The 14,115-nt window shown below is 39.8% G+C and overlaps 1 protein-coding gene across 7 annotated transcripts in view; it reads right to left on the bottom strand.

The window, feature by feature from the left end:
- AKAP9 (A-kinase anchoring protein 9) overlaps window positions 1-12,788 on the bottom strand; it is a 148,999-nt gene extending 136,211 nt beyond the window's left edge. For all 7 annotated transcript variants that reach the window (XM_068550692.1, XM_068550691.1, XM_068550693.1 and 4 more), the window contains exon 1: window positions 12,533-12,788. In XM_068550692.1, the coding sequence (XP_068406793.1) occupies window positions 12,533-12,580 (48 nt within the window). In that variant the 5' untranslated portion in view covers window positions 12,581-12,788. The remainder of the gene's footprint in view (window positions 1-12,532) is intronic.
- Window positions 12,789-14,115: the final 1,327 nt, after the last annotated feature.

Genomic DNA, 14,115 nt, shown 5'->3' on the forward strand with positions numbered 1-14,115 from the left:
GGAACCACTAAGCTAGATGCTTACTCTATGAATTGATTTGCTTGCACTATTTAAATAATTTTTCTCTCCCCCTTCTTTTTTTTTTTAAGTGTCTATAGTGGGAAACAATTCCATTGAATAGAACAAATTTGGGGATTCATCTTTAATTTTTGGTCATGTGCAAACCGATGTACAAGCAAAAGAAGCTGATCTGCAAAGAGAGGAGCATCAGATATTGTGAAAGTGAAATAAGGGATGATAGAGAGAATGGCATTGGTTCCAAATGGCTGTTCAGTTTCCCATGAGGCCCAACTATACTTCTCTTAGCTTCCTTTGATATCTCTCTATCTTTACTATAACCCTCTTATTCTCTCCTTTACTTAACTAATCAGTTTTTTGGGAACAAAGTACCCTGCTAGAAGTAGGGTGCTTACATTTAGCTATTTGAATCAGTCAATATTTTATATTAAAAAAAAAAAAAAACCTCATGGTTTTACTGCTTCATCTGTATAGCAATAACATACACCTGCCACCTGGTGGCAGCATACCTACCTGAATATGGGATATGTTTTTTGGAAAACAGTAACCCTTTTCAAAGGTTAAACATGTCAAATATACATTCTTTGACAGTTTTTGGCTACTTTTAGGATAAAATCCATACTGTCTCAACTAACACATATAGCTCCTCATTATCTGATCCCAGCCTATTTCCCCAATCTAGTTTTCCAGCATGAGAATAATGATGATGATGGTTAATACTTCTTGAAAAGTTTTTATAATCTGACAATCTTCTAAGAGCTTTATATGTATTAGCTGAATCCTCACAACAACCCTAAGGCAGATACTATTATTTTTCTCATTTTCCAGATGGGAAACAGAAGTACTGAGAAGTTTAAGCAACTTGCCTAAAGTCACAAAGCTAATAAATTGCAGAGCCAGAATTTGATCCCAGACTGTCTCGTCTAGTCCAAGCTCATAACCACTACTATTATACTGCTTTTCACAAAAAAATCTTTGAAAAAGTAGGTAGCATTCACCTCTCTTTCCTGATTCACATTCATTCTCCATCCCAAAGTAATCTGAATTCTTCGTTTCCCTTTCTCACCAACTGTTGCTAAAGCTCAAGGTCACTTTTCAAGTCTCCATCATGCTTGATTTCTCATTTTTGACAAGTGGCCACTCCTCCTTACTTGAAACTCTTCCCTTAGCCTCACAGACATCATCATCTCCTAGCTTTGTAAACAGTTTGTATCCAGTATCCTTTGCAGATACTTCTCCACCTGTTTTTTAAACATGGGTGTTTCCACAGGATTCAACTCTCAGTATGCATCCCATTTAGTCGTCGTCTTGAGTGAACTCCCCACTCCCAGAGTGTCAGCCAGTATCTTTAAGCCAAATATTTATCTCTAGCATGGCCTTCTAAAGGAAGACTTATATTCAGTTTTACACTGGGCCACTCTTCTAGGATGTCCTCCGACTCAATGTATCCAAAACAAAAGTCATCTTCATCTTACTAAAATATTTGTTACCCTCCAAAAATGCCCACATTTCCTATCTCAGAGACCCATTTCACTCAAATCCTCTTTTCCCCCAAATTTGTCCATGTTCCCCTATCTCAGAGACCAGCACCTACATCCCTTAAGTTGCTCAAGTCAGAAAGCTAGAGTCTTCTCTTATCTTAGTCTGTTTGGGCCGCTATAACAAAATATCATAGACTGGGTGGCATATAAACATCAGAAATCTATTTCTCACAGTTCTGGAGGCTGTAAGTCCAAGATCAGGGAACCAGCAGATCTGGTGTCTGGTGAGAGCCCACTTTCTAGTTCACAGATGGCCATCGTTTTGCTATAGCCTCACATGGTGGAAGGGGGCAAGGAATCTCTCTTTTGTAAGGGCAGTAATCCCATTTATAAGGGCTCTGCCCTCATGACTTAGTCATTTCCCAAAGGCACCACCTCCTAATACAATCACCTTGCGGGGGTACGATCGCTACATATGATTTCTAGGGGGAAATGAACATTCAGATCATAGCATCTCTCTTACCCTTTACAACAATTACCAAGGCCTCTCAATCCTACCTCCTAAACAGTGACCAAGGATATAAGAGCCAGTGCAGGGCTGAAGTTAAGAACACAATCTCTTGGGTCAGAGTGGGTTTGAATCCTTGTTCTGCCACCATGACCTTGTGCAAATTACTTAACCTCTCTGGTTTTCCCACCTATAAAATAGGGATAGAAACAGTATCCACAGCTCTTAGAATAGTTATAAGGATTAAATAAGAAAATGAATGTAAAACGCTTAGCATAATGCCTAGCATTAGAAAGTGCTCAAAAATTGGTAGCTACTATCATCACAAATTCATACTCTTCTTTCTTCCACTGTCACCCTTCCCACTGTCCAAGTGAAAGACAATGAGGTAGAAACAGAAGTGGGGATAAATCAAGAAATATTTAGAAGGTAAAATCAGCAGAATGTGGTGATTGGTTGGCTCTGAAAGGTAAAGGAGAGTGAGTCAGGGAAACCAAATAGAAGGTGAGATAATGTGGGCCTATTGGGTTGTGGTGTTAGAATGGGAAGAAAAAGGCTAAGTAGGAGACAAATTTTGAATAAAAAACAATTAATGGGATTGGGTTATGAGTACACAGGATACAGGAAGATAACTGCAGAATAATTCAAAGGGTTTTAGTTATCAACTGAGATGCTTTCTCAATAGGTATAAACTACTGAGCCTCAAAAATATGATGGCACGTAAAATAGAAAACAAGAACATTAAAATTATTTATTTATTTATTTTTGGCTGCGTTGGGTCTTCGTTGCTGCGCATGGGCTTTCTCTAGTTGTGGTGAGCGGGGGCTACTCTTCCTTGCGGTGCACGGGCTTCTCATTGCAGTGGCTTCTCTTGTTGCGGAGCATGGGCTCTAGGTGTGCAGGCTTCAGCAGCTGCAGCACGCAGGCTCAGTAGTTGCGGCATGTGGGCCCTGGAGCGTGCGGGTTTCAGTAGTTGCAGCATGTGGGCTCAGTAGTTGTGGTGCGTGGGCTCTAGGGCACACAGGCTTCAGTAGTTGTGGCACACGGGCTCAGTAGCTATGGCTCGCAGGCTCTAGAGTGCAGGCTCAGTAGTGGTGGTGCACAGGCTTAGTTGCTCCATGGCATGTGGGATCTTCCCGGACCAGGGATCGAACCCGTGTCCCCTGGATTGGCAGGCAGATTCTTAACCACTGTGCCACCGGGGAAGTCCCAAACATTAAAAATTTTAAATCCAACTCACAGAGGAAAAAAAAACTATATAGACTTTTTTTTTTTTTTTAATAAATAAATTTATTTATTTATTTTTGGCTGCTTTGGGTCTTCGTTGCTGTGCGCAGGCTTTCTCTAGTTGTGGCGAGCAGGGGCTACTCTTTGTTGCAGTGCGTGGGCTTCTCATTGCGGTGGCTTCTCTTGTTGCGGAGCATGGGCTCTAGGCACGCAGGCTTCAGTAGTTGTGGCACATGGGCTCAGTAGTTGTGGCTCACGGGCTCTAGAGCGCAGGCTCAGTAGTTGTGGTGCACGGGCTTAGTTGCTCCACAGCATGTGGGATCTTCCCGGACCAGGGCTTGAACCCGTGTCCCCTGCATTGGCAGGCGGATTCTTAACCACTGTGCCACCAGGGAAGTCCCTATATAGACTCTTTTGTCATAAGACTAAAACACCGATGCCTATTAAAATTACTTATACTGCATTTTACCCTTTTAATTAAAATATATATATATATATTCTTCTCACCTAAAAAAAAAAAATCCCAAATTATTATCTTCTCTTTTTCTCAAACTTTATTAAAAATTGCTATTGATTAAAATGGAAAAGTGAGAGTTCTCTTGTTAAAGGGAGTAGAAATGCTCAGACATATATTTTCATTAGAAGAGGAATTTATACAAATTAAAAATTAAATATCAGTTTGGCAAATGTAGATGGTTTTACATTAAAATATTCCCAATATTTTAAGTTATCTTTGAAAAGTTTCTATAACTTTCAGCCAAAACCTATTATTTCATATATAAACTCCCAGTAAATATTTGTTAATGCAGGTTTTACACATTTTCTAATACTTTGCCCTTTAGAGCATCTACTTATTTATTTGACTTTAGAGATCAACTTATACATACACAGTGAACAGACCATAAATGGTGTAGTAATTAACTCAGATCACTGCCCCATGCCCATCGCAAATCCCTGCATCTCTTTCCCCTGCATCCTCTTACACACTTTCATACATTAAACTTGCTTTTTCATAAATCTGAAGAACTAATATTTTTAGTTATAATTGGTCCCTGTCCCTATCTTCCCTGGGGAAACAATAAGGCAATATCAACTTGAAAAAGTGAGACCCTTGAGGAATAAATACGGTCTAATCAGAGTCCACAATGAATGATCCCTAGTAAACAAGGAATTTTGTTTACTAATTTTGTGTGTTCAGTATCAAGAAAAAGAAGGAAAGAGATTCTAGACTTTATACCCTGTTAGTTTTTCAGAGCTCTGTAACCAGAGAACCTATTCAATTAATACAATTTATAAATTCAAATCTTTATAGATTAGGATTTTGAATAGTTTAGTATAGTTCTTACTAGTGAAAATTAATAATCTGGGGGGCTTTGAGAAATGACCTCTTACAAGAAAAGAAGTAAATTTGGGGGCTTTAAGAAATGATTTCTTAAAAGGAAAAAAAAGTTAGACTTACAGAGAAACTTTTAGACCACATAAGAATCTCAGTGAATAGCAAACCACAATAAGAATCATAACCCTGATGGCAACTGAAAACAAACACCACACTGTTCATGAAACAAAGAGGATGAAGGAATTTTTCATGGTACAAAAGAATCTATAGATTTAAATAAATAACCTAGGCAAAACCACTTCTGGAACAATTCTGTTTTTAACAGCATTAAATCCTCGTGCAAATCGACCACAGCTTTATGCAGTGTACCTAGATGAGCATTAAGTATCCTAAGTTATATTTTGGTGACCATGACCACAAAAACTCTAGAAGTAAAAGGGGAGTCAACATGACAAGAAAAGTATCTTACACCAGTAAAATATCTGTACAGATCTATTGTGTTCACATATGAAAATGGCAGGTCTTTTTGTTACTGAAGAAGATTAGGGTTTTTTTCCCACAGTGAAAATGGATTGGTAATGGTCAAGCAAACAACCCAATAGGTGCCTCTGGAACCAGCTGCATGCACTTGTAAAACAACTGGCTATGGAATGAAATGACTCACTGGCTCACACAGAATTCAAACATTAGCATTATGCTCTAATCAAACTACCAGGAACATATGCAAAGGAAGGAACAGTTTAAATTTTGGCATAGCCCAGAAGGCCTAAAAAAAAGATGGAAGATGATCCTATGGAGATGTGTATCTCTCTTTACCTCTCTCCATCACCTGCCTGACTGCATGTTTCTCCCTCTCTCTCCCTCTCAGTATATAAATATATATGTAATATAAATATAATAGTAATAATCAATAACATTATGTAAAAGAAGTTGGTAACAACAGAATTAAAAAATGGGCAAAGGACTTGAATAGACATTTCTCCAAAAACAGACAGACAAATGGCCAATAAGCACATGAAAAGATGTTCAACATCCTTAGTCATTAGGAAATTAAAGAGCAAAAGCAAAATGAGATACCACCTCCCACCCACTAGAATAGCTATAATTTAAAAAAAATAGAGGGGCTTCCCTGCTGGTGCAGTGGTTAAGAATCTGCCTGCCAATGCAGAGGACACGGGTTGGAGCCTGGGTCCGGGAAGATCCCACATGCCACGGACCAACTAAGCCCGTGCACCACCACTACTGAACCTCCACTCTAGAGCCCGCGAGCCACAACTACTGAGCCCACATGCCACAACTACTGAAGCCCACGCAACTAGAGCCTGTGCTCTGCAACAAGAGAAGCCACCGCAAAGAGAAGCCCGTGCACCGCAACAAAGAGTAGCCCCCGCTTGCTGCAACTAGAGAAAGCCCACGCGCAGCAACGAAGACACAACATTGCCAAAAATAAAAATAAAACAAATATACTTAAAAAAATGGAAAACAATAAGTGTTGGTGAGGATATGGAGAAATTAGAACCCTCATACGCTGCTGGTGGGAATGGATACAGGCACTATGGAAAAAGTTTGGTGGTTCCTCAAAAAACATAGAATTACCATATGATCCAGAAATTCTACTCCTAGATATAGACCCAAGGGAAATGAAAACTGGTACTCAAATACTATACACGAATCTTCACAGCAGCACTATTCACAACAGCCATAAGGTAGAAACAACTCAAATGCCCTTCAATGAATAAACAAACAAAATGTGGTATATACATACAACAAAATATTATTCAGCCATAAAAGGAAATGAAGAACTGATACATACTATAACACTGATGAACCTTGAAAACATTACACTAAGTGAAAAAAAAAACAAAAAAAACACAGACATTAAGGGTCAAACAGTATATGATTACATTTATATGAAATATGTAGAATAGGTAAACCGATAGAAACAGAAAGCAGATTGGTGGTTGCTAGAGGCTGGGGGAAGTAGGAAATGAAGAGTATCTTCTTAATGGATACAGGGCTTTACTCTGGGATGATAAAAATGTTTTGGGGGCTTCCCTGGTGGCGCAGTGGTTGAGAGTCTGCCTGCCAATGCAGGGGACACGTGTTCGAGCCCTGGTCTGGGAAGATCCCATATGCCACGGAGCAACTGGGCCCGTGAGCCACAATTGCTGAGCCTGCGCGTCTGGAGCCTGTGCTCCACAACAAGAGAGGCCGCGATGGTGAGAGGCACGCGCACCGCGATGAAGAGTGGCCCCCGCTTGCCGCAACTGGAGAGGGCCCTCTCACAGAAACGAAGACCCAACACAGCCATAAATAATAAATAAATAAATAAATAATTTTTTTTTTTTTAAAAAAGAGTAAACATTAAAAAAAAAAAGTTTTGGAACTAGATAGAAGTGGTGTACAACGCTGAACTGTTGTGCCTCTGAATTGTTTTAAGATGGTTAATTTTTATATGACTTCCACCTCAAGTAAAAAAAAAAAATCATAGATTCTTTATATCTAGCACCAGAAGAACTCAAAAAGCTCTCAATCATTACCGCATTTATTCTTCAAAACACCTGCTAAGAGTCATGGACTGTGACAGGATTATTCCCACAGACAATAAGGCACAGACTTCATGATAATTTAAATAAATGCTTGCCAAGTAAAAGTCCATAGCTGCAGTTGTAGGCGTTCAAAACTGTTAGTTGAACAAATAAGCCAGTAAATGTCTCCAAAGTCCTAGTGCCTGTTCTTGTACGACAAATAGCATATAAATACACATAGATGCCATGCCCCAGATGCAAAACAACCTTTATAAGTTTATAAAGAAAGTTTAAAAAATTCTGAAGCTTTCCAAATTAAACTTTTTAAAGAGATGCTAACTAATGCAATAAGATGCCCAATTTCAATTTCAATGGAAATGAATTGAGAAATAAATATAAATAATGTTCCTTATCATTTAATGTTTAACAATTTACCATGAGAACCTTTTTTAGCTTCCATATTAGAAGAAATTCACTTACATTTCAATAATCAGTGGCCTATAACAGATAAATATTTTACGGTCACAGTTTAGTTCTTACGACAAACTTTTTTTTTTGGGGGGTTTATTTATTTTAGTTATTTAGTTATTTATTTATGGCTGTGTTGGGTCTTCGTTTCTGTGCGAGGGCTTTCTTTAGTTGCGGCAAGTGGGGGCCACTCTTCATCGCTGTGCGCGGGCCTCTCATTATCGCGGCCTCTCTTCTTGCGGAGCACAGGCTCCAGGCGCGCAGGCTCAGTAGTTGTGGCTCACGGGCCTAGTTGCTCCGCGGCATGTGGGATCTTCCCAGACCAGGGCTCGAACCCGTGTGCCCTGCATTGGCAGGCAGATTCTCAACCACTGCGCCACCAGGGAAGCCCCAAACTTTTTTATACATAAAAATAAGAGGTGTTTTGTTTGAAAATAATTTTTGCCCCAATCTTGTCATATTCCAGTCACTTGGATATATCCTATCTTTTTCACTTCCTCTTTTCCATGTGCTCATTCGACTTTCAGTTTCACTGACAGGACACCACAGACCTCCTTGCCAAATCTCTCTTCATTGGATCTTAAGGCTCTTTTTTACCCAACCACTTCTCTATCCCTGTTCCTGCCATTTCTTGGAATGGCCTTAAAAACCGTTCTTCAATATACACTTCAAGAAACCTGTTCTGCCCATTCTTTCCTCCATATTCTCTCTTAAAGCTCATAATCTAAAAATCATGTTTTGCTTTGTTTTTTTTCCAACAAAGCCTAAAGGTCATGAATTAGTTTTTAACTCACAGACAACGCACCACTGTTGCAATAAATGTTGAAGGTATCAAACTCCTGTACCCACTTTGAAAGCTAAGCAAGCTACGTCACATATAAGAATTAAAATCTAGAAAGTTTAAAAGAAACAAGGATGGAGAGCAACTTTCTTAGTGGTGGAGCACTGTGTCTGAAATATGCAAAGAACAATTGTACACCATAACTAACTTTGTCTATCTGAGTGGAAACAGTAATTGAAAAGTCCTGTTATCAATAACCTACTATACAGCTTGCACAGAGCACCGTCCTTTTTTGCATACAATTGGCACTACTTTCCAAACTGAAAATGCTCATTAAACAAATAAAAATCATATGATTAGTATTTACTGAATGCAATAGGCAAAAATTTTTAATAATTATTCAACAAATAATGCCAATTATATAAAATGCTGAATAGTTGATTAAAAACTTTGGTTTTACTGAATTCTACTACATTAGTAGAATGTTAAAAAGTATACCTAAGGTGAATTTGCAGAAGTAATTTTATACTAAATACATAACTGTCCTCTAATTTTGTTAGCTAATATTATAATACTTTCTTTACATAATACTGTAAATAATTTTACTTGGAAAAAAATGAAGTCATTTAAAGTGAAGTTAGAATAGTTTGGATCAACACAAGGACAGCCTATGTAGTACTGTCCCTGTCAGCACCTTGCAGGGGGGTTAGCCCAGCTCTGAAAATATTTACTTAATGCAGTAATGTCTCACATCTCCACGGGTCAGGCTTCTTACTACATCAACACTGAGGAAGTAGCTGAGGACCCAACAGCAAACGAAAAAACCAACAGGTAGCAGAAGAACTAAATTGTCATAAAGCCCATTCACCAGGCTCCATCAATGCTGGGTTATTACAAACCACTGTATCAAGCTCAGTTACTGGGTTCTCTAGTCACAGCAAATCTAAAACAGCAAGTTAGGGGAGGAGGCAGAGGAGATGGAGCAAGGCAAGATAAGCACGTTCGTGGCAATGAGAACTGACAGAGAAAAAGGATAAGAACTACAAAGCCAGAAAGGATATCTATAAATGTCTAATAATATAGAATCCCAACTATATAATGCAAGCAGCACTGGAATAAGAATTATAGTTCCAGGACTACACTAATGTCAGGGCCCTTGGGAAACCTAGTTATTCTGTGCCTCTTTTCCTTTTTCTGTAAAATGATCATAAAATATAACATGTTCTTCAACATACTATATTTGAAAAGCTTTTATTGTTTTTAAAAATGGCATTTAAACATTTTTACTGTTCATAAAAGAAATACACTGCAGAGAATTTAGAAAATACTAAAAGTGTAAAGAAAATTAAAATTGCCTATAATCCACCACTCAGAGATAACCATCATTTATATCTTGGTGCATTTTTTTTCAGGTGTCTTCATATATAAATACATACATTTTTTTCAGTAACATTTTTATTAATCTGGCATTATTTGTGGGCATTTTCCCCAATGAGAAAGTTTCTATAGATTTATTTTAATGGCTGTATATACCAAAATTTATTCTCCTATCGCTGCAGATTTTGCTTGGTATAACACATTTTATAAAGTATACTATACTGTATACACGACAGGTCATTTAAAAAATCATCATTTATAGATATATAGAAAGGAAGTTTTTCAATGAACAGCTTACCAAACACCAAGTAAAAAATTTACAAGTTGTGGTTTGTAAAACTAGACTATCAAATACAATATTTAAGTCCAATGAACAAACAAAGACATTTAGAGAACCAAGTATCTGAATAAGTTTTAGAAATGATCATTTTAAGAGATTTCTAATGCCAGCAATAAGAGACTTCCAATTAAGAGAATTCTGTAAATTATTAAATTACAACATGCTAGTAAAGTAGCACCCATTAACAACTCATAGTCATTCTGCTCATTCATTCACTAAGCAAATATTTACTGAGTACTTACTATCTGATAGATATTATGCTAGACTACATTAGTATCAGTATCAAGAGCCTTCTTTGTAAAACAGTCTTAAAAATGAGGTGGCAACATTTAACACATTTTACCAAATGAAAAAATTCGCCCAATATCCTACTATACCATCTCTCTCATTCTACTTATTACCCAGTGTCTGTCCGTCCCACTAAACTTTGAGCAACTTGAAAACAGAGACTATCACCACCTCTGTTATCTCCAGCTCTTGGTATAAAACAGGAGTTCGATACAGGTTTGCTGAACGACCTTACACTTACAATCCAAAGTTTTTAAGTCCTAATCTAAAAGCACACATTTATACAAATGAAGTAATGTCTACACTATTTTTGATGATGCTGTTTTCACTCTATTTTCCATGTTCCTATCAGTCTTCGTAACCTTAACGGCTGAATAATATTCCATTACACTAATATAGTTTAGAAAACGATTCTCCTAATATTGTCTTTGAAGTTTGTTCCAGTGTTTTTATATTGTGTCGCCAATGCTCCAACAAATATATCTTGCCTTACATGTCTCACAGATTTATTTCTGACTGGAAAAATTGGGATCTATTCTAGAAGATAATCTTCTACAATAAAAGTGAATGTTAAAAGGAGAAGATTTTTACCCCATAGGCAGAATTTTGAAAGACAAAAAACACACATACACACAAAGAAACGAGAATTCTTTTTTGCCAAATCAAAGCAATTTAAATAAATCCTCTATTATGAACTGTGTTGTCCAAAGTAAACTATGTTTTTTGGACTGCTTCACATATACTTAGGAAAGATACTTCTGGAGACAGACAGTAAAAATTCTCAGGTAACAAACAGACAAACAAAATGTCTAATTAGAACAGAACTTCGATGCTTTTGGAAGGAGGTGCACACTTTACCTCCACTTTCTTGGATTCACAGATCACACTCAGACCCTCAGACTGCAGAAATGTAAGCAACTTTGGGCTTCTAAAGATGCCTTGATTCCCTTTTCCTTCCATGTATAGATCCTAAAGTAATAATCTACCGGATAACATACAAGCACTTACGCTTTGACCTTAGATAATATGAAGCTAGTTCATATGTTCATGTTCATTTAAGAAACTTGTGCTAAGCATCTACCACTGTATCTCTGCAGTATGGCCCTTCAGTGATTACTGAAATCACAGACCCAGTCTCGTTTATTTGTTTATTTGGAGGAAGGGGAAGGTGAGGAAGAGAGAAGAAACAGTTAACTATATTATAATTTAATTGAGGTGCAAGTATGATTACTAACAGTGATCTCTAATAAGACAAAATATAGTCTAAAAATGGTAATTTCATTATAGGGAGGAAGTGAGCCTTTGAGGCCAGACAAAAAATATGCTCAAACATGTAATTTTTTAAAGAAATATTCAATTTAATTTATATTTTGTCTATGTCAAATTTTTCATGAAACCCAGTGAATGATAATACCTTTTGCATTGTTTGCTTTACAGGTTTTTTCATACACACACTGGGACTCAACAAGATATATAAAACAATTCAATTATTTAAAGCAGGAATTCTATAGGTGTTGCTTAGAATATGGAACCTTGCGTCCCCAGGAGTTCCATTCACAAACTGCATTAACATTCCACACAATACAAAGCGCATGCCATGACAAAGACCTCCAAACACAAACATACAAAGCCATGCTTCTAAAAACGGCCCTAAAGCGAAGTTCACAGCTGGCACTTGTGGCACACTCAAGCCACGGCTGAGGCAGCTGTCACAGGCCAATCACACACCCAAGAGTGCCAGCGTGCCACCTAAGAAAGCCAAGCTGATGATGAGCGTACAAATCCCCTACCGAATAAAGAAAGGCCCCAAATCCCCACCCTGAAAAGCACAATGCCTGCACAACCCAGAAAACTCCCTAAAAAAGCGAAACGTTGGAGATTTAAAAGCAATAAATATCAGCTTATGGCAATACAGTAAAAGAGGGATTTTTAATGTTTGGGCATTCACAAGAAAGGAGCCACAGCACCCAATCATCACGGAAGTATCCACTAGGTAGCTTATCACCAGGCGTTTTCAGTTGGAAACGGGAGAGAAGGCGAGGGGAAAACGCAGACCCTGCAGCACCTCCCTCCCCAGGCGGCGCACCAGGGCTGCTAAGATCTCCGCTTCCCAGGCCCCCTCCCAACCCTTCCCAGCCACCGCCTCCCAGCGCAGGCCGGGCGGCCTCCAGCTCTCTTACCTTGGCTTTGCCAGCCTCCAGCTTCTTCTGTCTCTCTTCGTCCTCCATAGCTTCTGCGGGCAAGGCCGGGAGAAGACAGGCAGGGGATCGGGATAGAAAGGAAAGGTCGGTTCACACGGGGATGCGACCGCAAGCTCCGCGGCCCAGGGAGCAGGGCTGGGCCAGGCGCTCCCCCCCGCCCGAGTGGAACTAGTCTCGGCGCTCACTGGCTGACCGTCTTCGGCCGCACGGGTAGCGTCGTCACCGCCGCCGCCATCTTCGTCTCCACGTAAACACACGGCGGGACGGGAGGGAGGGGGACGTTGTCCGCGCAGCCGCCGCGAGCCCGGCCGCGCGGGGCAGGTGCGCCCGCGGTCCCTCCCTGCCCCGCCCCCGCCAACCCCGCGCGCCGCCGCGGGGGCTGCCCCAACCCGGCCTCTGACCTCGGCGCCCCCAGACGAGAATCCGGCGGGGGAGATTCCCCCTTCCCATGACTAACGCCACTCCCCAGGTGGCGGCCTGGCTGAGGAGGTGGGAGAGAGGGGGTGCGCCAGGGGCGCCGGTCGGACCCCCACCACCGTACAAGGGACTCTGGTCGCTTTTAAAACATGGAGATGTTTAAAATTTCAAGGGAAAAAAGAAAACACAGGTCCCTAAAGGTGAAATTGGTGAACGCTGGAAAACCCCAAAGGAAAAGATGGGGGGCCGGGAGGGGACGTACCGGACGACTGCTCAACCCGGAGTATTGGGAGAGCAGCCAGTAGCCCTCACTCCTTCCTTAACAGAAAGCCCCTCCCGTTTCCTCCCACGGGGCTGCCCAGTCTCCGGTTCATCTTCAATGCCCACCTCACGCGCCGTCCGGGATGGCTTTTCTGATCTCTTTGTTACCTCCAGCCTAACTTAATCCCCTCCCACCCCTCCTTAGAGCTTCCCCTTAGCTATGGTGTCCTGAAAGGAGCCTAGGCTTTGGAACCTGGGTTGAAGACAAAGCCAATATAGACATTCTAGCTTAAATGATCTTGAACAAGTTACCTATCCTCCTGTAGCTTACCTGGAAGTTTTGGAAGGTTTGTTAACATATGTGAGTTAACATGTGACTGTCCCTGGCATATTAAAACATCCTTAATGTCAGTTTTCTTTCTCCTTGTATTTCCCTTATGTACTCTGCATGATATTTTAATAACTTGTGCCCTTCTTAATTCACCTCATACTCCTGACTCCATAATGGCAAAGACTGTCTCACTCATCTTGGCATTACTAAAAAGACCAGCGTAATGCTTTGCACCCAATAAACACTTGTTGGATTGAACTGAGCCTTTTTGATAAATTTAGCATGACTTTCTTTTCTTTATTTTCATCTGTTCCCTCATTACTTCCTTTTTCCTCCCCATCATCATACTCTCAAATCCATTCCTGGTATGAACTAACTACGCTTTTTGATTTCTCAGGTTGATCATGTTTCTCCTTCGTTTTGGGTTAAGTTAGACTGAAAAACTAGCAGGTGTGAACTGAAATAAGCTATCAGTTAAATCATAGAAGTGGTGTTAAGTGAAAATTGGGGTTAAAAAAAGAAAAAGGAAAAAAACTAAAGATCTTAAGTCTAC

This window comes from Eschrichtius robustus, chromosome 8, assembly GCF_028021215.1.
Source record: "Eschrichtius robustus isolate mEscRob2 chromosome 8, mEscRob2.pri, whole genome shotgun sequence".
Classification (NCBI taxonomy): Eukaryota; Metazoa; Chordata; class Mammalia; order Artiodactyla; family Eschrichtiidae; genus Eschrichtius; species Eschrichtius robustus.